General features: G+C 42.9%; 1 protein-coding gene across 3 annotated transcripts; it reads right to left on the reverse strand.

Moving 5' to 3' along the window:
• Window positions 1-3,898: 3,898 nt before the first annotated feature.
• On the reverse strand, window positions 3,899-22,430 carry galr2b (galanin receptor 2b). 3 transcript variants are annotated; one of them, XM_052021710.1, is made up of 3 exons: window positions 22,293-22,430; window positions 12,691-13,079; window positions 3,899-7,046 (listed from the first exon to the last, which is right to left on the reverse strand). In XM_052021710.1, the coding sequence occupies exons 2-3, from the start codon at window positions 13,059-13,061 to the stop codon at window positions 6,296-6,298; spliced, it is 1,122 nt and encodes a 373-aa protein (XP_051877670.1). In that variant the 5' UTR covers window positions 13,062-13,079; window positions 22,293-22,430; the 3' UTR covers window positions 3,899-6,295. The 3 variants fall into 3 exon arrangements, with proteins under 3 accessions (XP_051877670.1, XP_051877671.1, XP_051877669.1); XM_052021711.1 differs by lacking the exon at window positions 22,293-22,430 and adding an exon at window positions 21,924-22,060; XM_052021709.1 differs by lacking the exon at window positions 22,293-22,430 and adding an exon at window positions 21,299-21,701.
• Between the last annotated feature and the right edge of the window lie 1,928 nt (window positions 22,431-24,358).

Genomic DNA, 24,358 nt, shown 5'->3' on the forward strand with positions numbered 1-24,358 from the left:
TTGTTGCTACTGAATTACAGTGTGGATTCTGTCCATTCAGAAGCACATGGACATGATCTTCACCGTATGGCATTTACAAGACAAACACAGAGAGCAGCATCAACCACGGTTTGTGGCCTTTTCTGTCCTCACTAAACCCTTTGACTCCATTAATCATGTTGAAATCCTTCTCAAATTTGCTGTCCCCAGAAGTTCATCTCCATCTTACATCTGCTTCATGATGGTATACAAACTGTGATCTTAACCAATAGGTCCACAACAAACCTACTCTTAGAGCAGACTGCTGTCAAGCAAGGCCATGTCGTTGCGCCAACACTTATCTCAATCATTCTCACTGCAACACTGTACCTCATCTTCAACAAACTACCTGCTAGAGTCTGGCTAATCTACAGGAGAAATGGGAAACTCTTTGACCTACATTGCCTCCACTCCAGAACCAAGTCACCCTAATTTTAGCCATTGATCTGCAGTTCACAGTTGACTCTTTGACTTGTGCACTGAAGCATATGAGAGAATGGGCATTACAGTTAACATCTGCAAATCGTTGATCCTGTTGCAACCTGTCCCTGCCATCCAACAATAAAGGTCCAAGAAAAGACCCTAGAAAATGTGGACCCCTTCCCATATCTTGGGCCTCTACCTCCCAGTGAAGGTGAAATTCTCCATCACCTTAAGCCTTTGACCGTCTGAGGAAAACTATTTGAAGGTCAAGGCCTCAATCCTGGATGTCATAGTAGTATTTCTCATGAAAATGTTGTTTAATGTTAAGGCACATTTCTGTTTACAGTATAACTGTTCATCGGGAGGTGACCTTCCAAATTACTCTTTCTGGAGTTAAACTGCAGGGGTTAATCCCTCCCCTTCACCGCACCCATAAGCAGAAAGGCATTCTCCTTTGGGGAACTGGAAACAGCAAGTCCCAAACTATTTACATATAATCAGTGACCTGCCAGTGCTAAATGAGCACTGATAGACAGCTCACCAATCATGAACCCTCGCAGTACTAAACTGAACGGTTACAGTAAGAAAAGGGAGGGTACGGCATGAGGAGGGCCACAGGTTCAAACATTGATCTGGTGAGGGGTTGTAAGAGGAAGTTGCTCTATTTGGTCATAGCATGCCTATGTAAAATAGAAATACAACACAACAGTTATTGTGCTCATAGAGGCTATTTTCCTAACACAGAGATTTTGCTTCAGGAGTTAGTCACCCTGCAGATGATGACAGAGAGGGATTGAGTGACTAACAGACAGATGAAAATAGGCAGGTAGCTCAGGAGAACTCCCAAAAGCATCTCGCTCTGGAGTCAGAATTCAGTCCTGAATGGCGATGGGGTGAAGTTTTCCCTGAGGACTGCACTCAGAGCCAAGAGAGGTTGGCCAGGTGAGGTCTTTATTCCTTGGAGCGTAGGAAAATGAGGGGTGATCTTATAAAAGTTTATAAAATCATGAGAGGCACAGATAAGGTGAATGGTAGTAGTCCTTTCCCCAGGGTAGGGAAGTCCAAAGCTAGGGGGCATAGGTTTAGGGTGAGAGGGGAAAAATTTAAAAGGGACCTAAGGGGCAACTGCTTCATGCAGAGGGTGGTGAGTATATGGAATGAGCTGCCAGAGGAAGTGGTTGAGGCAGGTACAATAGTATCATTTAAAAAGCATTTGGCTAGGTACATGCAGGGGCGGGACTTAGAGGGGTATGGGCTGAATGCAAGAAATTGGGACTAGCTGAGTGGGCACCATGGTTGACATGGACTCGTTGGGCTGAAGGGCCTGTATCTGTGCTGTATTACTCTGTGGCTCTATGACTCTATGACCAAAGTACCAAGGGTGACTTGACTGTATGTTATGGGAGAAGAGTTAAGGGAGCAGTAGTTGTGGGAGATTCCAGATTTAGCAGAGCAGGCATGGGATTCTGTGGTTGCAGAAGTGATCCCAGAATGGTTCGTTGACCCGCAGTACCAGGGTCAAGGACATTACAGAGCAGTTGCAGCAAATTGTGGAGAGGGAGAGAGGACTGTCAGAGGTGGTAGTCCATATTGGCATCAATAAAATGGGTAGGAAAAGATTTTGTTTTGTATTAAAAATCAAAACCATTATGTACTTTAATTATTTAAATAAAATTCAGGCAGATGGACCTCATGCTAGGATTCAATCTATTTCACAATTACTAAGCATTACTCGCATCCCTGCATTTCCCTGTGGAAGCTCATGGCTTTGAAATCAATTGTTATTGTAAGGGTAACTAAAGCAGTGTCACCACAGAATCACAAATGAGTCCATTGTTGTAGTTAATTCTCTATGTAATTTTGTTTATAGAATGCAACTGGGTGCTGTGCTTCACCTCCAGACACATATGATCTGTGTAATGGATTATCAGAACACATGGCAAAAAAAACTGTAGCTTAAAAAATCAGCAGTATAATAAATATATTACCCTCCGCTAATATAATCAGTTTACAAAAGTTCTAGTTTAGTTGAACACTGCACAATTTACAAGTTAAAATACTAAACCTAACACAAAAGAACAATAGAATGAATAACAGCTATTGCAAGCACTCCCACCTATGTCAGAAGATCCTAGGTTCAATATATCAACTTACTGAGGCCACTTAATCGTCTTCCGTCCAACTACAAATATCCTGCATTCAATTTCTAATTGCACATACAAAATGAGAATTATATCCAATTTATCAATGCCCCTGAACTGATTCAAGTAACCAAGCAACTCAGTCATAGATCTTAAAAATTAGTGATTTAAGACTGAACACATGAAGAAAATGCCTATTAATCACGGGAATGTTTGATTGGATCATTGCTCCTTTTTGGCAGCATCATTGCAGCCCATCCTTTTTAATAGCCCTGATTTCCCGAAAAATGGCACTCTGCTGCTTAATTCCTCGTGGAGTCAAGAAATGGAGCAAAAGGTTCCTGCCATTCTCCAGCCATATCAGAGCCATCCAGAGGCACTCGTGTCTGTAATGTCCTGCACCTTACCAGGCCTCAACAATATGCATCAGGCTGGCTTCTACAATGAGCTTCTCACTAGGAGATTTGCTGAAGTTTAGTGCAGAGTAATCAAGGAGGCGAGTGGCAAGAGTGGGCAGCTTCTCCTGCCAGGAAAGGCTGGACCATTGGTTCCTAGCTTTGGAGTTTTTCTACAACAACAGCAACAATAACTTCCGCTTTATAAAGCACCATTAATGCAGCAATATGCCCCACGGTCCTTCATACAAACAAGGACTGATATTGAGTCACATAAAGGGATATCAGGTGGGTGATGAGTTGGTTATTCAGAGTATTTCAAAGAGGAACGCAGGGTAGAGAGACAGGGTAGATGTGCTTTGGGGAGGGAATCCTGGAGCTTTGAGGCTTGGCAGCTGCAGGCACAGGGCTATTGACGGGGTGATTCAATGTGGACATGTTCAAGTTAGAAGCAGAGGAATGCAGAAACCTATTGGTATTGGTATTGGTTTATTATTGTCACTTGTACCGAGGTACAGTGAAAAACTTGTCTTGCATACCTGGAAGGCTTATAGGACTGGATATTAGCACTAGGGAGTGAAGAGGTCCTGGAAAATGTGAAAACAAGGATGAAAAGTTTACATTTGAGGAGTTGCTTAACAAGGAGCCAATGTACTTAGCAGAAAGGATGAAAGGATCATGGTGTGACTATCAACATGGACTGTTCTGCTGTTCCTCACCCCTTACATTGTTAAGGCTTTGGGGGACCTGTATGGGGTACCCATCAACCATCAAACCTTTCATGCAAACATCATGTTTATTCCCAAAAGGCAAGGAGACCTACAATGAGTTCTTAAGCACATTGGAAAAAGAATACCTACACACAGAATGCATTACAGAGAGTTGTTCAACAATAAATATCATTTATTAGCAGTGCCACAATACATTACAAATGATAAAATATTCACAAATCGCGATATCATATCCATACTAATTCCCAACACAATTCAAAAAAATGCAGCACCACACCTCACAGTGATAGTACAAAGATAGCAGGAAGTAACTGATATCTACACAAAGGCAAAGACAATGCACATTAAAACACAAATGCATACAGGGAAACAATAAATAATACATAAATACCACCATGCTTTTCAAACACTCATTTGTTGAAAAGTAAACACAATATAAAATATATCTGTAAGTCAATGATACAGAACAAATTCCGTTTCTAATATCTTTTGAAGTTGGAAAATCAGTTGGTGAGACTGTGCAAGTTTGGCACTGCTGCTAATGTTGTCAAAGTCTCGCTCCTCAATATGTCATGCTGATGGGTGCCATGTAAAGGAACACCACCATTGTTTTGGGGGAAACACGGAGGGGGTAACAAACGGAGATTCAGACGGCTCAATCTATTCATCAAGGTGACAGGAGCATCCACAAGGAAAACATTTATCCTTAGTGTTTTTTTTATTTCCTCTCTTCTCGCTATCTCTGTGATGTAGTGTTCTCATAAACCTCTCAAAGAAAAAGGATTAGCAAATCTCAGATTACTTTATCACAGCGAGAGAGATAATTGCATGTTTTACCAAGCAGAGGGAGCACTGGTTGGTTATGTCTGGAAGTTAATTCATTGTTGGCTCAGTGTGCGAATACCTCGTTAGCTGGCAATAATTACTGGGGTTGAAAATAGCAGCCCGATGAAAGGGGGATCATTAAAAAAATACAGACAAAACCTCAGCACCCACCACAGCTGGGAAATGCTATGGGGTGTGATGAATTGGAAGTACAGAAAATGGTAATAGGAAGGGAGTTAAAGATTGTTTTGACCGAGTGAGCTGCAAATATTTAAATATCACATCACTGCTCATGTTGGTGTAAGCTAGATTTGTGCCATGATTAGCTTTTTGCTAAGCTTTCTCTTGTTTTCTTCTCCAGCAGGAATACGGTCAATGACAACACTGTGCAGAGCTGTGAATGGAAATGGAACGTGGCTCTGGAAAAGTAATGTTCAAGAATTAAATCTGATCCTTTTTAATGGACAAGCAATTTTTAACAAAGTCCATCTGTTCCTATTCGACGTCCAACGTTGTCATCTCCCTAATGCTTGCCAACCTGCACTGATCTTCAAGTAGGTATAAACTCCATGTCTCTCCTTGGCAATGTTGCACCTTGCTTCTGCAGTCCTGCACATTCCTGCTCCCTGGAATTCTCTTCCAAGATTTTGCATCTTGCTACCTCTAAAACCAACTCAAGAGATTCCACCTAGCTAAATTTGGTGTCAGCCGAGGCTGTGTCTTTAAGTGTGGACCTACTCCGTATATTGGATCTGGTGTTCTCGGCTAACACTCAAAAACACTGGTGGGGAAGTGTGTTTTTGAAGCAACTGTCTTTCCAGAAGGATCTAAATCTAGCCCATACTCAGCCTACTTCTTGATGCTTCCTGAAAAAGAACAGATGAGGTGTCCTATCTATGTTTGTACTTCACGCAGTGTTACTAAAACAGATCGTTTGACTCTTCGCTGTTTATGGGACTCCGCATACAAATATTACCTACGTTACAGGTGCCTCACCTCCAAAACACTTCATTGGCTTTGAGGCACTTTGGAAAGTCATGAATGGCGCCCCATGAGTTTGTTAGTTTTTGACTCTGCTTTCAACCAGCTTTTTTCTATCTACCGGTTTCTCACCGTAAAGTGCCAATGATGGCTTGTAAGTTGAGTTGATTTTTGTAGTAATATTTATACCTGAAGTACTCAAAATGAAAATGTGAAAATGCTTCCTTTTTAATGTATTCAGTTACGGCATGGGCACGTCACTTGCACCAGCAGTAGTCATTGCCCAGTATAAGGTACCCTTGTGGAACCACTGGGAACCAAGTGACTTCCACAGTTCTGTTAACCTTTGTGGAACCACTGGGAACCAAGTGACTCCCACAGTCTGTTAACCCTTGTGGAACCACTGGGAACCAGTTCTGTTAGAAAGGGGAGCTCTCGGATTTCGAACCAACAGCGATCCTTTTCCAAGTCAGAAGGATAAGTGACTTGGAGGAAACCTTCAGAAGGAAGTGGTTCCGGGCACCGCTGCCCTTGAGCTTGAGGTGCCAGAGGTTGTGTGTTCGGGATGAGCCATGGAAGAAACATTGGCAAGTTACCATGATACATCCTGTGGACAAAGGAATAGTTCACTCTTGTTTCTCAGGTACAAGCCAATATTCGTCTGCAACAATAATTTACACAGGAACCAAGTAGGAACACTTATACTCGACACAATGAAGTTAAGTACACAGAATTCAAGGAGAGACAGAAAACAAATGAGTTCATTAGCAGCACTTTTCTTTCAAGATGTCTGCCGATACGGCATGGTGATTGTCATGGCTTTACCCTGGGCTTTAGTGGGCTGCCTGTCCCTCAGCTCACAGCCATGCTGCCTGGTGTTCTCGTCGTTCAGGTGCGAGACGTCTGTGGAACCAGTAACCATGTTGACCACATGAACCACGTGAACCTTGTTCACCCCTTTCTTGCTCAGCAGGCAGCTGAAGACCTTCTTGAACCCTTTTCTGAAGTGCTTGGAAACCAGGGCATACACAATGGGGTTGAGGCAGGAGTTGGCGTAGGCCATGCAGTGGGAGAGTAGCCTGAAGGCGTAAGTGGCCTGGTTGAAGGGGAAGTGTCCGTAGTGAAAGCACAGGATCAGCACATGGTGAGGCAGCCAGCAGAGACAGAAGAGAACCGTCACAATTATAATCATCTTTGTCACTTTTCTCTTAGCCTTCTTAGACTCAGATATGTGTTCTATTGGGTCCACTGCTGTCCAGAGATACTTGATGGTTCTCGCATAAGACAGACTTATAATTGCAACAGGGACTATATATCCAAATATGAAAGTGGATGTGTCCATGATCTTCCTCCTGGGCTCCTGCCATGCCGGCATGCAGATGTAAAACCATTCATAAGGGATAAGGTCATAGTAGCTGAGGTAGGGGCCAGCAAAGATGATGGAAAGCCCCCATATGATGACCATGACCGTAACGGCATTGCAGGGAGTCCGGAGTTCCCGCGACCGGAGGGGGTATCGGATGGCCAGGTATCTGTATGATTGAGAAAAGGAGATCAAATGAAGGATAATGCCAAATGAACGAGTTTGGATCCTGGTCAAAAGGAATGCATGTTCAGATTCATGTGTAAATTTCCAGAGATAGAGTGTGCAACCAGTTGACAGGCATAGGGTACACAGTCAAGAGTGGTGAGTTACTGCGAGGCCATGTAGTGGGAGATGGCCCGTGGAGTGGATGGCAATGGGACAGGTCAAGCCCCACTTCACCTCCACATCTGGACCACGTCTGGTGAAGAGCCAGGTGCAAGTCTGGATACTCACACTTGTGGGAGGAGATACTCACAGTGGATGCGCCAGCAGATTGTCCCGGCAGGTAAACGTGTCAGACTGGATGGGTGATACAGTTAAAATTACAGAGGCAAAATAAAGTATGCAAGACTGACAAAATGGTACAATAATAGAACACCCCCAAAATTACACCCACCAGTTATAATAATTTGTAAGCTTTTTGCATTGCTCTGTGACATTTATTTGATTTTGGATTAGAATGCACACAGCAGCCCCGGCTACTATGGGAGGTCCTCATTAAGGCCCTGGCTTCGCAGGGGCTGGGAGTAGTGACCCTTTGGACTGCTCCGGAAAAGGGCCTTTGCTATACCTGCCCAGGTCCTATTGTTAAACATTGGTGTAAAATCAATGGAACGAATGTTAAATAGGCGGAACCACCAGAGCTTGGGACTTAAACTCAGAAAATATTGGAAACACTCCGTCTGTGGAAATAGAAACTGATTTAATGCTCCAGTTCAACTCATTTGCTTTCTCTCCTCTTTCCCAGTTCTGACGGCAGCTCTTCAATCTGAAACATTAACCGTTTCTGTCTCCCCAGATGCTGCCCGACCCACTGAGTGTTTCCGCCACTATTTTATTTAAGATTTCCAGAATCTACATTTTGTTTTAGATTTTCAGGGCTTGGGACTGCTTGCCGGTGGGTGAAGTGGCAGCGTGATTGAATTCATTCCCAAAATCCCACATGGGGTGTCTAGTTGCCAGGGGAGGTACCGGATGAGGGCTGTTCACCTCGCCCCGAGGGAAAGACTAATGTGTCAGAGGCAGAGGGTGGACTCTCGCAACCCCTGGCTGAAGCTGTGGGTGGGGTGTGACCACGGCCCCTCGCTGGGAGACCGCTGCCTTCCAAATGGTGAGGAGGGCTGGTGGCATCACGGGTGACATCAGAGACAACTCTTGAATGAACAGAGAGTGAATAGAATTAATATACAGATCAGCTATGATCTAATTGAATGGCACAGCAGTTTCAAGGGATTACATGGTCCAATCCCAACATTCCCATTTTGGGGACAACAACAAACTACTCGGATTTTACCTCAACACATCCTACGGCATGGACTCTGAGCACCAAGCTCAAAATACTCAGAATTAATTACATTATACAGTTGCTGATTATGTAACCAGTCTTAAGTCTGAGTTCCTGGAAGCATTATTGAAGCATATCCTTCGAAGGTGCCTCTTAGTTTATTTTAACACAGTTGCAGCAATCATCATGCTGCTTGAGGTGGAAAAAGGTCGGTGCACACGCTCTTTGTGAAGTTCCAGAGTTAGACATAGTTTGAAGGAAGTTGACAAACAGCTCCATTACTTTCAAAATGATACGTAAAAGTTTGATGTGAGAAGTGAGAAATGAGCAGTTAGGTATCGCTGGTAACTAAACTGCTTAGCCAAAGAATGAAATGGAATATGGTTGAGATGTTCAGCCGGTCACCTGGGCACTTGTTTGGGGGGGGGGGGAAGGGGGGGAAGAAGCATATGAATGGGTAAACTGGAGACACAAGGGACTGCAGATGCTGGTCTCTGGAGCAACAAACAAAGCACTGTAGGAACTCGGTAGGTCGAACAGCATCTGATGCAGGGTTTTGACCCGAAAAGTTGACACTTTTCCGGGGCCTAAAGGTAGACAAGTCCCCTGGTCCTGATGGGATGCATCCCAGGGTACTGAAAGAAATAGCGGAAGTTATAGTAGGAACGATTGTGATAATTTACCAAAATTCTCTGGGCTCTGGGTTGGTCCCGGCAGATTCGAAGACAGCGAATGTCATGCCACTGTTTAAAAAGTCGTTCCATCAAGCAGTCACAGTATGGATTCAGGAAAGGCAGGTGCTGTTTGACAAACTTACTGGAGTTCTTTGACATAATGTGCACAGAGGGGAACAGGTGGATGTTGTATACTTGGATTTCCAGAAGGCATTCAATAAGATGCCACATAAAAGACATCCATAAGATAAGGATGTTTGGAGTTGGGGGTAATATATTAGCACGGATAGAGGATTGGTTAACCAATAGAAGGCAGAGAGTTGGGTTAAATGGGTGTTTCTCTGGTTGGCAATCAGTGGTGAGTGGGGTGCCGCAGGGGTCAGTGCTGGGCCTGCAACTGTTCACGATATTCATTAACAATTTGGAAGAGGGGACCAAGTGTAATGTATCTTCGTTTGCTGGAGATATAGGAAGGTTAAGTGAATGGGCAAAAGTCTGGCAGATGGAGTACAATGTTGGTAAATGCAAAGTCATCCACTTTGGAAGGAAAACTAGAAGATCAGATTATTTAAATGGTGAAAGATTGCAGCATGCTGTTGTCCAGAGGGACTTGGGAGTGCTTGTGCATGAATTGCAAAAGGTTGGTTTGCAGGTGCAACAGGTTATCAAGAAGGCAAATGGGATGCTGGCCTTCATTGCTAGAGGGATTGAATTTAAGAGTGGGGAGGTTATGCTGCAACTGCACAGGGTACTGGTGAAGCTGCACCTGGAGTACTGCGTGAAGTTCTGGTCTCCTTACTTGAGGAAGGATATACTGGCTTTGGAGGTGGTGCAGAGGAGGTTCACCAGGTTGATTCTGGACATGAGGGGGTTAGTCTATGAGGAGAGATTGAGTTGCCTGGGACTATACTCGCTGGAATTCAGAAGAATGAGAGGGGATCTTATTATGAAAAGGATAGACAAGATAGAGGCAGAAAGGTTGTTTCCACTGGTAGGTGAGACTAGAACTAGGGAACATAGCCTCAAGATTCAGGTGAGTAAATTTAGGACGGAGATGAGGAGAAACTGCTTTTCCCAGACAGTAGTGAATCTGTGAAATTCTCTGCCCAGGGATGCAGTAGAGGCTACCTCATTAAATATATTTAAGACACAGTTAGATAGATTTTTGTGTAGTAGGGGAATTAAGGGTCATGGGGAAAAGGCAGCTAGATGGATCTGAGTTCATGGCCAGATCAGCCATGATCTTATGGAATGGTGGAGCAGACTCGACGGGCCAGATGGCCTACTCCTGCTCCTATTTCAAATGCTCTTACTTACTTCCTTACCCCCCCCCCCCCAACCCCCAGATGCTGCTTGACCTGCTGAGTTCCTCCAGCAGATTGTTTGTTGCTGAATGGGTAAACGCTGTCTCTTCTCCCTGCCAATCCGATGTGCTGCTATTATTTTTACTATCGTTGTTCAGATTCACACCATCTTTGATAATTTACTTATATGAAACTTATTTTTTTTAAACAGGCACTCAGACTATAAATATTTTATACACTTATTAAGGGGAAGAGTAGGGTCCATTAATGGCAATCTGTGCATAGAGTCGGAAGACGGAGGTGAGGTCTTAAATGATTTTTTCTTATCTGTATTCACTTCGAAGAAGGAAGTTGCAATTAGTGAATTCAGGGAGGGGGACAGTAAAATTCTAGAACAAATTACCATTGAAAAAAAAGAGGCAGTAAAAGAGGCCTGATGAGATATATTCCAGGCTGCAATGGGAGGCAAGGGAGGAGACTGCCAGGGCTCTGACACAAATTTTCAGACCTCTTCTGGAAACAGAAGAGGTGCCAGGTGTCTGGAGGACAGGAAATGTACAGCCTTTATTCAAGAAGAGCAACAAGTCAGGTAAGTTACAGGCAAGTGAGTCTTACATCAAAGGTAGGGAAATTAATGGAAAAAATTCAGAGAGACAGGATTAATCTGTACTTGGAGAGGCAGGGATTAATCAAGGATAATCATCATTGTCTTGTTGAGGGGAGATCCTGTCTAACTAATTTGATTGAGTTTTTCAAAAAGGTAAACCAGATGTGTTGATGAGCACAGTGCAATTGATGTGATCTACACAGACTTCAGTAAGGTCTTTGACAGGGTCCCACATGGGATACTGGTCCAAAAGGTAGAGGACTCTGGGATCCAGGGCAATTTGGCAAATTGGATGCTACACTGGTTTGGTGATAGGAGGCAGTCAGTGATGGTGAGAAGGCTGTTTTTGTGACTGGAAGCCTATGACCAGCAGTGTATTGCAGGGACTGGTGCTGGGACCTTTGCTGTTTGTTAATATACATTAATAACTTGGATGTGAATGTAGGAGATATGATTAGTAAGTCTGTAGATGACATGAAAATTAGAGGTGTAGCTGACAGCTGCAAGGCTGAGATAGAAAGAGAAACAGACATTGTTGCAGGTTGTTTGGCAGGCATCCTAAAGACCAGTTGGTCAATGGGACACAGGAACATGAGAATTACCAGTGAAGATAAGACCACAGTTAACATACAGAATGTATGAATTAGAAGCAGGAGTAAGCCACCCAGAGCCTTGAGCCTGCCCCATCATTTACTTTTATCATGTCTGATCTGATTGTAACCTTGACTCTGCATTCCTGCCTATCCACAGTAACTTTTCATCCCTTTGCTTATCAAGACTGTATCTATATAAGTCTTAAGAATTTTCAAGGGCTGTACTTCAATTTCCCTTTGAGGAAGGGAGAACCAAAGACTCAGGAACGTCTGAGAGAAGAAAAATCCCTCATCTCTGTCTTAAATGTGGGACTCCTTATTTTCAAACAGTGACCCCTAATTCTAGATTCTCCCACAATAGGAAATATACTCTCCACCTCCACCCTATCAAGGTCCCAAAGGATCTTTATTTTTCAATTAAGCCCATTTTCACTCTTCTTAGCTCCACTTTATTCCATCTTACATAGTATGGAATGAGGAATGAAAAATATGGTTGACATTGAGGTATCCAGACTTTATGGATTTTTTTAGTTCATTATCATTTGAAATATTTAGCATATTGAATCACAATCCACATATAGAAATAGTTTTAGGGTCAGACAGTTTGGAAAAGAGTAATTATGGCTTAATTGACCATATATATCTCACTTAGGCATCATGTAACAATACTTAACAATCTGGAGGTACTTTGTACTGAGACTAGTTTTTGTGCACCTGAAATTTTTGTCAATTCATCATCTAACTTCACTTAATTATGGTGAAGAAGGCTGCACGTCAGCTGAGCAAGCGGAGGAGTGGAGAATCACAGACAACCACCTTGGATTTGTGATATTAGGCTGCATAAAGTTGCTGTCAGTTTCACAGATCAATGCTGACAGCTGTACCATCATTAAAACTAAAAGAAAAACAAGAAATTGTTGCATCATTAGTGTTATCAATCTCCCTTGATTATGCTACAAGGGCAGGCATGAGGTGAAGAAACACATCAGCAATGGAAAAATTTAGGAACCGATTAGTCACAGGTCACTTTAGTGCTCCCAAGCATGCCACACCTACTACGTGCCTTGCCTGAAATAATGGGGTTTTGAAACAAAATCATTAGATTCAGTGATTCTTCACATACTGTACCTGTCAACTGAAACAGCGGCTAGTGTGAAGCTGCTTGCATACATTGCCAGGTAGATGAAGAAATGGACAGCCTTGCACATGAAAGACCCAAAGACCCAGCCTTCCAGCGTGTAGATTGTGGCTTGAAATGGGACACAAAATATGATGAAGAAGAAGTCAGCCACACTCAGATTCAGAATGAATAGGTTGGTTGTGTTGTGCCCCATCTGGCCATTTCTGAACAGCACTGCGAGGACCAAGCTGTTCCCAACTGTCCCGAGCAAGAAGATTAAGGAGAAGACAATGGGCACTATGATGCTGGCTGGGTTCAGTGGGTAGTTTTCAGAGGCATTCCAGTGCCCAGACATTATGCTGTCATCATCATCAATCATTCAGGCAGGTGTCAGGAACTGAAGAAAAATAAAAAAAAGAGTTCCAATGAGGTAACATTAAATGGTTTTTTCATTTACTCCTACCACCTAACATCAGTTATGATCCTTCTTTAACGTGAAGTTGAATGATGATATGGCTGTAGAGTACCCACACATTTTCCCACTTTTATTGTTGCAATATATCCCAATTTGGTGCACTGAGGTGCATGACACTACACTGGAGTTAGCCTTGAACCGGTGATATTTTGATGGAATTAAGAGTACAATTAACTAAGCTATGAAGAGTTAATAGGAAAGGGAAAAAAAATACAGGATTGACAAAGAGGGAGGTGAAATTGAAGTGAATGTATTCAGGTACAAAATTGAAAGATAAAAAGGGAGAGGGGGAGGGGAGATAAAATGTGATATTTTTTAAAAAAATGCTTGACCAAAAAATTCAAAACCTGAAGGAACAAGGCAATAATAAATAATTTTCAGTGCCAGAGTGCTTAGTTGACAATCATTAACACTCTGCCATTGAAAGGGTACTTGTCATTACTGTGATAAGATGTCACTTCTGTGGTGAGTTTAATGGAACGAACAGCAGGCTTCTACAATAATGAATAAAGTAAAGGTCTGATGCTGTTTTCATTGATTTAACAGCTCAGAGATCAACTTCTGATATTGTATCATGTGCCCCTTGCCTAAAGCAGGGCTGCTATTTGCCCTTAAAAACACAACAGTACCCTCTCCCGCACACTCTTCAACCCTGCTATTATAAACTCTATTCTAACCCTTGTACTTAATTTTATAATTTGAATGAAATTCCTCCCTACAAATTCCACCTTAGATTGATCAGCATAGGTTTTTAAATGAAAACTAATTTCATTTTCACATAATCCTGCCCATTCAGATAGTGCCAACTGTCCACTCAGACTGTGCACCTTTCTAGGTAGGATTTAGTCCTGGAACAGGCAGCCACCGCCAATCCTGACAGCCCTTAAACTAGCAAGCAATATTTTCAGTTCATTCTGAATCCATCAATGCACCTGCTAAGGTATGGATCATTGCAGTCTGACAGGACATAAGAACTGAATGGCCAAGGAAAGGTGAGACTACCTATTCTCAACATAGCATTATAGAATAATATGGTGTCAGCTCTTTAGTAAAGTTTTAAAATGGATTGCACACCTTTGCCTTGTCAACTTTTTTCCTTCAATTATATATCCAATTCCCCTACTTGGTTTCACCACCCATCTAGACAGCATTTGACCAAGAATCTCTAAGTAACTGGCTGTCAAGAAGAATAAAAATCTTCTAGTGGCTGAAGTCACACCTGGTAGGAAGTGAGGTGGTAATGTTTGGTAGAGGCTAAATATTACAGCTTCAGAACATTGCTGCAGATGAACCACACCATAGAATTCTTAACCCAACTACCTTTAGATACATCCTCAACAGTCTTTTCTCTCTCATGAGGTCATGGTAAAGCCATCTGTTGAGGGTATCCAGTTCTATTAATACTTGCTACAATAATGAAGCAATCCATACAGTGGAACATAACCAGGTTGGGATAATTAGTGATTGGTTATATTTGTGCCAGGTTTTGAACATCTCCAACAAGAACCCCCATTACTTCCCCACCAAAGCATATCACTAACCCAAATGAGAAAATAACATTAAACAGATTTCTGCAACTCTCAGAAGGCACTGTATTCCCCAACACGCCTTTCAAGGGACATTGGCAGAGACACTGACAGACGTGTGCACAGTTACGAGAGGATGATGTCATTAGAGCACGTTTGTTGTTATAAACTTGGATGCTCAGGGCAGGATCACAGAATAGTTATATGAGAGAAGGCCATTGAGTGTCTACTGGCTCAACCATTCTTAGTTGGCCATTCCCTTCAGCCACATCAGTCCTTCTGGTGATAATACTACGTTAGGATTAAGAGAACTCAGAAAACTAAGAATGATTAATAACTGTGTCCACATTCCAAAACCAAAATTGCAATTTTTTTTGGCATTAAGTAGTTGAGTTCTGGAATGCACCACAAAAGGCAGAGTCAACTAAAGCATTCAAAAGGGTAATTTCAAAAACAAATCAAACTAGTTAAGTATCTGAATGGAAATAATTTACATGGCATTGGGGAGAGGGCAAGGGAGAGGAACTAAGTGGATTGCTCTTATATAGAGCCAATACATTCTCAACGAGCTGAATCCCCAGCTCCCATGCTGTAACCATTCTGTGATTCTATATTGATAATACACTTTATAACAGCAAATGGTACACACACTTTATTGAAATCATTGCCTTGCAATTGTGAACATGTCTGTCAATGGTCCTTGGCAAATCAAATTGAATGACATGTCGATGCAAAGCAATAATCCTTCTGATTCATAGACTTATGGAGTTATACAGCATGGAAACAGGCCCTTCATCCATGGTGACCAAGGTAACCACCTGAGTTAGTCCCATTTACCTGTGTTTGGCCCATATCCCTTCATATCTTTCCTTTCCATGCATCTGTCTAAAGGTCTTTTAAATGTTGTAATTATACCCACCTCTACCACCTCATTCCATATACCCACCACCCTGTGTGAAAAACTTGCCTGTCAGATCCTTTTTACATCTTTCCTGTCTCAAATTAAACATATGCCCCCTAGTTTTAGACTCCCCAACCCTGGGAAAAGTACTGCAACTATTCACCTTATCTATGCCCCTCATGATTTTATATAAAGTCACCCATCAGCTTCCCACACTCCAGGGAAAACATTCCAGCCTATCCAGTCTCTCCCTTTAATTCAAGTCCTGTGGTCCCGGCAACATCCTTGTGAATCTTTTGTGTACCCTTTTCAGCTTAATAACACCCTTCCTATAGCTAGGCAACCAGAACTGCACACAATTCACAAACCTACTAACCACAGCACCTACATTCTTGAAAGCATCTTCTTATCATTAATGAATATCTGAAAGCTGCAGAAATCCCTTGAACGTTATTGTGCACTTGGTTAGTAATATGATTTGGTGGATAGTGAAGGTCAGGAAGCCACAGCAAGTGTGGTCTCCACAATGTTTTGTACACATGACATCCCACTCTTGTACTTTATGCCCTGACTGCCCGTGTCACCACTTTCAGGGGACTGTGTACCTGTACTGCTAGGTCCCTGTGTTCTACAACACTGTCCAAAGCCCAGCCATTTACTGTGTTAATCCTGCACTGGTTTAACTCCCCAAAATGCAACACTTGTCTGAATTAAATTCCATCCGTCGTTCCTTGACCCACTTTCCCAGTTGAGTTAGATTCTGTTGTAATCTTTAACTACCTTCTTCACGGTCCACTACACCACCACTTTTGGTGTCATCCATAAACTTACTAACCATGCCAACTACATTCTCATCCAAATCGTTTAGATATATGACAAACAATGGGGTCTTTAAAAAGTCTTTGAAAGCATCTTATCGTTAATGAATCTCTGGAAGCTGCAGAAATCTTTAAACGCCATTGTCCATTTGGTTAGTGAAATGTTTTGGTGGGTGGCGGAGGTCAGGCAGTCGCACCATCAGAACATTAGTCACAGATATTAGATTTGTCAATATTCGTGTTCAAAATCAAAATACATTCATGTGATATTTTCCTCTCCGTTATTTCTCCAGGACTGCTGCCCATTTCAAATAAATACGTTCACGAGAACAGTAAACCGTGGGCAGAGGAATGTTGTGCAAACATTTTCTGTATTTGTCCATTAATATCACCAAAAGTAACTTCATTAAGAGGCATCCTTTTCTCCTCGTAACTCATCTCTTCAGAAAAAAGATTCATTTTTTTTTTCTGGAGAAGGCCTGGAGGGTCCACCTTCAATTCTACATAACACACCTGCGCGCACACACACATACACAGTCAACTCCTGTATGTACATGCACACTTACACACAAGCTCATGTCATACATCCATACACACACATATATTCACTTGCACATTTACACAGATACACCACTCATAAATGTTTACTTGGACATAAATTTGCATGATGGAACACAAAATGAAATGGTGTTTTCGGAGTGTGATATTTTTTCTCGCTGATTCCTTGACAACACCGCTGAAGTCGTATCAATGTCTACTGCAGTGATGATAGCCTTTTAAGAATAAAATGGAAGTAATTTTAAATGAAATGTAGAGTTTACAAGTGGTTTAGACAGTGTGCATGACACTAATAGCATAAGTAACCAACACCTGCAAATGATAATTTGTTCATTAGTCTTCTCAACATTCCAACTAGACAGATGCCTCATCATCCAGAATCAAATCTGGTCCAGCCAAAGAAACACATGGTTCCATGCTCAATGGTTACGAATTTTTTTTTCACAGAAGCAAACACGTAGTATTCAACGTCCCTGCATCTCTCAATTAAGGGAATGAAACCCGATAGAAAATGGGCTTTATTTATGAGATAAATAACAGACAAGACGGCAGAGATTATTCCAACTAGAATACAGCTTCCCGCATTAGCACGGAACAGCACTACTGCGGAGAACTGAGAGTTTTCAGTTCCATTGGCTACGCTAAAAATAGCGTGACACAGCGAAGAACTACTGCTGGGCAATAGTAGCACTCCCAGGAGCTAAAAGTCCAGAGCATATTGAGGACAGGGAGATGAACCCTAACAAATTAAAGTCTGTTCTTCTGTTTTTAATTTGAACCCAAACATTTTCTTATAATAGAGCAACGCTAGCACCGAGCAGCATGACTGGGTGGGGGCAGGGAGAGCAGGGGGTATCACAACTAAACAGCAGCCCTGTTCTAATGATTGGCGGTACCACTCAGAGCACGGAATTACACCAATGAGGCTGTAGGGTTACTGCACAGCTGCCCAATAGAATAATTACACAATGGAAGACTTAAATGTAATGGGAAATTACCACGATTTAGCAGTGGTATATTAAATAGGAACACAGTTACATACCGACTACAGCCCAAGCTGTTCGGCGGCAGTGTAAATGCTCCACAAACACACACACACGCCCGCCTCCTCCAAACTTGATCTCCGATGTGCCTTAAAATCGCAGTATTTTGTACCTCTTGATTCAAGCCACTGTTTCCTGAATTTCAACCTAGTTATAAAAAACTGCTTGCAGCTGTAAATGTTGCTGTTTGTGGAATGATCTTTTTGTCAGAATTTGCGAAGAGGGAACTTACATTCATTGCTTCAGGACATCCCATAGTCTATCATAACCACTGAAGTACTTTTAGACTGAAATCATTGTTGCAGTGTGAGGGGGCTTAACTGTACGGCAGCAGTAACAAGAGAGAGTACATTTCCACACTAAAGTTGGTGAAACTTGTCAAGCTTAACGCACTGAGCTGGCGTTGCAAATACCGCCGTTATCGCTGCTTCACAATTTTAGTTTTGAGGGGTGGAAATTTCCCAGCACTGACCCTAGGATGACTTAAACACAGCGTGCCCCCTCCCAACCACTTTAACCTGGTGGGCTCGCTGTGCCTGTATCAGACGTCTGAAAGCGCATAACACATCGATGGAAGAGCGCACTTTATAAACCAGAGTTCTGCCGTAATAAACAGGTGGGAGGGTCGTCACAGATGGTCCCGCCTGGGAATGAAGCGTGGTGGTTGGACACTTCACACCCGGCAAAAATAAAGCTCTGTTATGCGGCTAGCATTGTCGTGGTGGGCCAAAAGGCCTTCTCCTGTGCCGAGATTTCCATGCCACTTGTTCTCAAGCATAAGTACAAAAACACAGATACACGTGTCCTTTGAAGATGCATCTCTTCCAGAACATGGGATGGTTTCATTCATTGCTTCATTGGCTCCAGCAAAGGTTCCCTGGCCTCCTCTACTGCCTCGTTGAGGCCAGACGCAGGTTGGAGGAACACCACCTCATACTCCGCCTTGGGAGTCTCCAACCTGATAGTCTCAACATCGATTTCTCGGTAACCCCTCCCCTCTTCTCCCCCCCTCCGCCCCCTTTTTTCTCTCCTTTGTCTTCCCTCTTTCCTGTGGCCCCATCCCCCACCCTCATGACCTGCCCATCTATTCCCCTCCCCCATCCTTTACTCCATGGTCCACTGCCCTCTCCTACCGGATTCCTTCTTCTTCAACCCTCTGCCTCTTCTACCTCTCACTTCTCAGCTTCTTACTCCCCCCCCCCCACCCTCCTACCTTCCCCCCTCACCTGGACTCACCTATCACCTGCCTTCAGGTACCCCCCCCCCCCCCCCGACCTTCTTATTCTGGCTTCCTCCCTCTTCCTTTCCGGTCCTGATGAAGGGTCTCGACCCGAAACGTTGACTGTTTAATTCTCTTCTTAGATACTGCCTGAACTGCTGAGTTCCTCCAGCATTTTTGTGTGTGTTCCCATCACTTTCTCTGGGTTGACTGCATCTATGAACAGAAAATGAGACAGCGACAGGCTGTCCGAACTACGGGTGGTGTTATTACCACTCTCCCCAGCTACAAATTCCACTAAAAGAAACACCAAGTAAGTTTGGCACCATGTGGTCAACTACCAATTTTAAATATTTTAAAGCCAGTTACCATATCAGTGCAAACTTGTGTTAATTCTTTATTCCATCCTTTATTCCATTTATTTATAAAGGAGGCCAAAGAAATTTGGTTTGTCCCCTTTGACTTTCACCAACTTTTACCGATGCACCATAGAAAGCATCCTATCAGGATGTATCACAGCTTGGTATGGCAACTGCTCTGCCCAGGACCACAAGCAACTGCAGAGAGTTGTGGACACAGCCCAGCGCATCACGGACACCAGCCTCCCCCTCCTTGGACTCTGTCTTTACCTCTCGTTGTCTTGGTGAAGCAGCCAGCATAATCAAAGACCCCACCCACCCGGGACAATTCTTTCTTCTATGCTCTTCCATCCGGTAAGAAGATACAGGAGCCTGAGAGCACGTACCACCAGACTTAAGGACAACTTCTACCTCACTGTGATAAGACTATTGAACGGTTCCCTTATGCAATGAGATGGACTATGACCTCACGATCTACTTTGTTGCGACCTTGCACCTTATTGCACTGCACTTTCTCTGTAGCTGTGACACTTTACTCTGTACTGTTACTGTTTTTACCTGTACTACATCAATGCACTCCGTACTAACTCAATGTAACTGCAGTGTGTAATGAATTGACCCGTACGATCAGTTTGTAAGACAAGCTTTTCACTGTACTGCGGTACAAGTGACAATAATAAACCAATACCAAAAATTCATTCTTCCAAGTAATTCTCATCAACATCTGAATGCATTCTCCTGGCACAGAACTGTTGCTAGTCTCTTCAATGTTCCAGTCCGGGCAGCCGGGAGCGGACTATGAGGCTCGTTGTTTATATCGGCAGAGTGATGTGTGTTTTAGCTGAGTGAGTTCTTTGCTTGATTACCAAAACGTCATATTATGCAGGGGACTCGACTCCCAAAAATCTAACGCCTCTGTCCCTTAACGTATGTCAAATGGGATTTTTTAGGAAGTACAACTGGAACTGATTCAGGACTTGAGCCGCCAAATCAGCTTTTAACTAAATACGGCCATTATATATTGGAATTTAAACATCGTATAACGTAAGTTGCGCACGGGATCTAATTGCTAACATATGCAAATATATGTTCAAATGTGCATTCCATGGATATACCGATATGCGTATGCATTGTACATTATATCTACCTATGTGTAGCATGTGTGTATTTATTCATGTCCGTGTATTTAAGTGTATACCGGTATATATGAATGAATAGATAAATATCTACAGACATAATGTATGCACACACACACACACACACACAGAGTGAATATCACGCCAAGCGTTCTTGTTAACCTGCAGATTATGTAAAAAAATAAAGCAAACAGATAACTTTGCTTCAACCAGCAGCTTTGATATATTGTACACATCCATTCATTTCACCTCTACACGCACTCTCTGAAGACAAAATTCATTCATTCCCCGATTTTGTACCTTTACATTGAATTATTTGCATTGACATACAGTAATTAAAATATTATCTCACTCAACTACACCAAACGGATTTAACTGTAAGAAAGTATGAGTCTACGATCAGACTTATTTTACATACTTAAACTTTCAACCATTTATAGCATATCCAATATGTTCAACAACAAGTAGATCACAACAGATGCTTTAAACGCGTTCAGATTGCTTTTACCCATAACAAGACAGTAACAATTCTCACGATATTTTAATCGATGTGAATTTCGGATCCTGATCTTTCGTTATACCTGAAAGCAGAGTTGAAAATGCTGCCCTGTTTGTGGCGATGTTCTCCTCTTTCTTTCAAGATCTGGAACCACCTCCCAAAGTGACGACTCCAAAAGTGTTTGCCTATGTGTATGGGTGCAGGAGTACTGATCGCTCGCTGCTTGTCGCTCACATTTTCAACTCAGTGATGCGACGTGAGCTAAAGACGTAGGTTCCGCGTTTACATGCTCTCTCCAACACATAAACGTTACCACAATCATACACACTCACTGTTATAAACGCACACACAAAAATATCTTGCACACACTCATATACGAATGCTGTCATAGACACACGTCCACTCACACTCTCATCTATACAGCCACGTGTTATCTATCACACTACACACGGACACACACTTTCTCCCATATTCTCACAAAGACAGACTCACACAGTCACACTTCCTCGCTTGCACCCACACACGTTAAGTACTCTCGCACCCAACCCATGTTACGCACACTTTCTGACACACTCCTAGAATCACTCATCCCCATTCCAAATCTCTACATCGCTTTCAACCTCAAATCCCACCCCATTAGCAAACGGCACTCTTGTAAAAATAACTTTTTACAGAAAGATTAAATCGGATATTATTTATGGCTTTACCTTCAATTGATTCCGACTGCACTTTGCCTCCCCTCTGTCTGAGTCTCCGCACATTCCACCGGATGTCACCGTCTCCGTCTCCCCCTTTCAATCCCTGTTCGCCTTACCTGTGTCACACCCTTCTAGACACACACACACACACACACACAATTGTTGTGAACGTGTTAATTTGATTTCTACCTCAACCCACCACCTTTGACACTCCCCCCCCCCCCCCCCCCCCCGCTCTTCGATGGAGACTCTGCGAACACCGAGATCCGCGGCATTCACCAAGGTCGCTCGAACGGTTGGCAAGAAGATGAGAGTCTTTCGCACCCGCCTCTATGTTGAGGGTCTCTCGTTATCTCCCACTGCGGCCCGGATTCTCACCGTGAGAGCTCCGAACCACTCATCAGCGAGCCCTGTCCGACCAACATCACCTCAGGCCACCCCCGTTCTGTCCGGCGAGGCTAACTTGAATGCAGATTTCCAACCTGAGTTATCTACCAACTTTTCGCTTTGAACCGCCGCGTTCAACCCGCAGCAGAGGTGGGAGGAGCCGTCCGGCTTCTACGTAAAACTTACCTCAATGTGCTCCTCAAACCTTTTGTCAGGTGGCAAGGATTTAAGGGAGTCCGACTCCTGCTGGCCACGCAACCCTGCTCCCATCTTCAGTACTCACTCTCACTCATTCTACACCGTTTCTGCTCAAGCCCACTCTACACAGACACACTTAGTACTTGTACCCAGCACACACAACACACACACTCGGTACTAGTACACCATACTCAACTCACACTTCCTGCTCAAACTCACACACACTCGTCCTCACAACATGTTCAGACTCGGTACTCACACTCACTGCCCTCACATCCCAGTGCTCACACACTCAGAATCAGAATCAGATTTATTATCACTGGCTTAGATGATGTGAAATCTGTTGTTTTGCGCAGCAAAGACATAAACTTACTATAAATGACAAATATAAATAGTACAAAAATAGGAATAACGAGGTAGTGTTCATGGGTTCACTAACATTTCAGAAATCTGATGGCGGAGAGGAAGAAGCTGTTCCTGAATCATTGAGTGTGGGTCTTCAGGCTCCTGTACCTCCTCCCTGATGGTAGTAACATGAAGAGGGCATGTCCCAGATGGTGATGGTCCTTAGTGATGGATGCTGAGGCACTGCCTCTTGAAGATGTCCTCAGTGGTGGGGAGGGTTGTGCCCGTGATGGAGCTGGCTGAGTCTACAACCCTCTGCAGCCTCTTGTGATCCTATGCATTGAAGTTTCCATACCAGGCTGTGATGTTCTCACATTCACTCCACTCTTACACACACTTAGTACACACACTCAAAGTACACACATGCACATATGGTATTCCCAAATGCCCCATATTCACATTCACACTTAGTACTTACTCTTTCCTTCTATTGATTAGCTCCAGAATTCCCTCATCAAATACTTCCACCTCTCTACCTTCCTCCCGTCCTTTAAGCCCCTTCTCTATTACCAAACTTTTAACCAATCATCCTATAATCTCTTTACATAACACAGGATTAACTTTGTTTTATGTTTTATGTTAAGCATCTTGGGACATGAAAGGTTCTGTACCAAAGGTCTCAACCAGCAGGTCAGATGCAGCCCAGTAGGCACACTACTGCAACCCCGATTTATTTTCACAGTTAATACTATTAGTTTGCTCATTCAAATTGAGCGTGGTGGACACCTGACAATTGGTAATTGGTTTATTATTGTCAGATGTACTGAGATGCAGTGAAAATCTTTGTTTTGTATGCCATCCAGACAGATCATTCCATACATAAGTATATTGAGTGGTACAAAAGGAAAAACAATAACAGAATGCAGAATGTAGTTACAGTTATAAAGAAAGTGCTGTGAAGGTGGACAATATGGTGCAAGGGCCATGACCAGGTAGACTGAGAGATCAAGACTTCATCTTATCATACAAAGAAGATATTCAAAACCTCAGCATAAATTGACAAAATGAGTTTTCCTTCAGATGGCCATAAATTTATGTTCATGTAGATGGGATTAATCAAATTGAAAGTGGAGGCTTTGAGAACAAGTTCATGGAGTGCATTCAGTATAGTCTCCAAGAGCAGTAATGTCTTGGAACCAGCCAGGGAACAGTCTGATAATATTTAATTTCCATATTTCCTTATGTCATAGTGAGGATACCAACTAGTTTACAGAGAGATGTTAATTGAGCGGGGAAAAGTCAGCAAATGTGGGAAGGTTGTCTAGTTTGGGAGGAAGAATGATAAAGCAAGTTATTATTTAAATGGAAAATGACTGCAGAAAGTTGCAACACAAAGTGATCTGGGGATCCTCATACAAAAAGTTAGCATACAAGTTTAGCAGGTAATCGAAATGGCTGATGAACTGGTGGCTCTTATTGCAAGGGAAGTCTTACAACAACTGTACAGGGTACAA

This window comes from Pristis pectinata, chromosome 8, assembly GCF_009764475.1.
Source record: "Pristis pectinata isolate sPriPec2 chromosome 8, sPriPec2.1.pri, whole genome shotgun sequence".
NCBI lineage: Eukaryota > Metazoa > Chordata > Chondrichthyes > Rhinopristiformes > Pristidae > Pristis > Pristis pectinata.

Excerpts from the sequence above, each read along its gene's own strand:
- galr2b (XM_052021710.1), bottom strand. The coding sequence starts at position 13,061 with ATGATTGATGATGATGACAGCATAATGTCTGGGCACTGGAATGCCTCT. Across the intron at positions 7,047-12,690 it reads GCCGCTGTTTCAGTTGACAG|ATACCTGGCCATCCGATACC; the intron begins GTACAGTATGTG and ends TCAATCATACAG.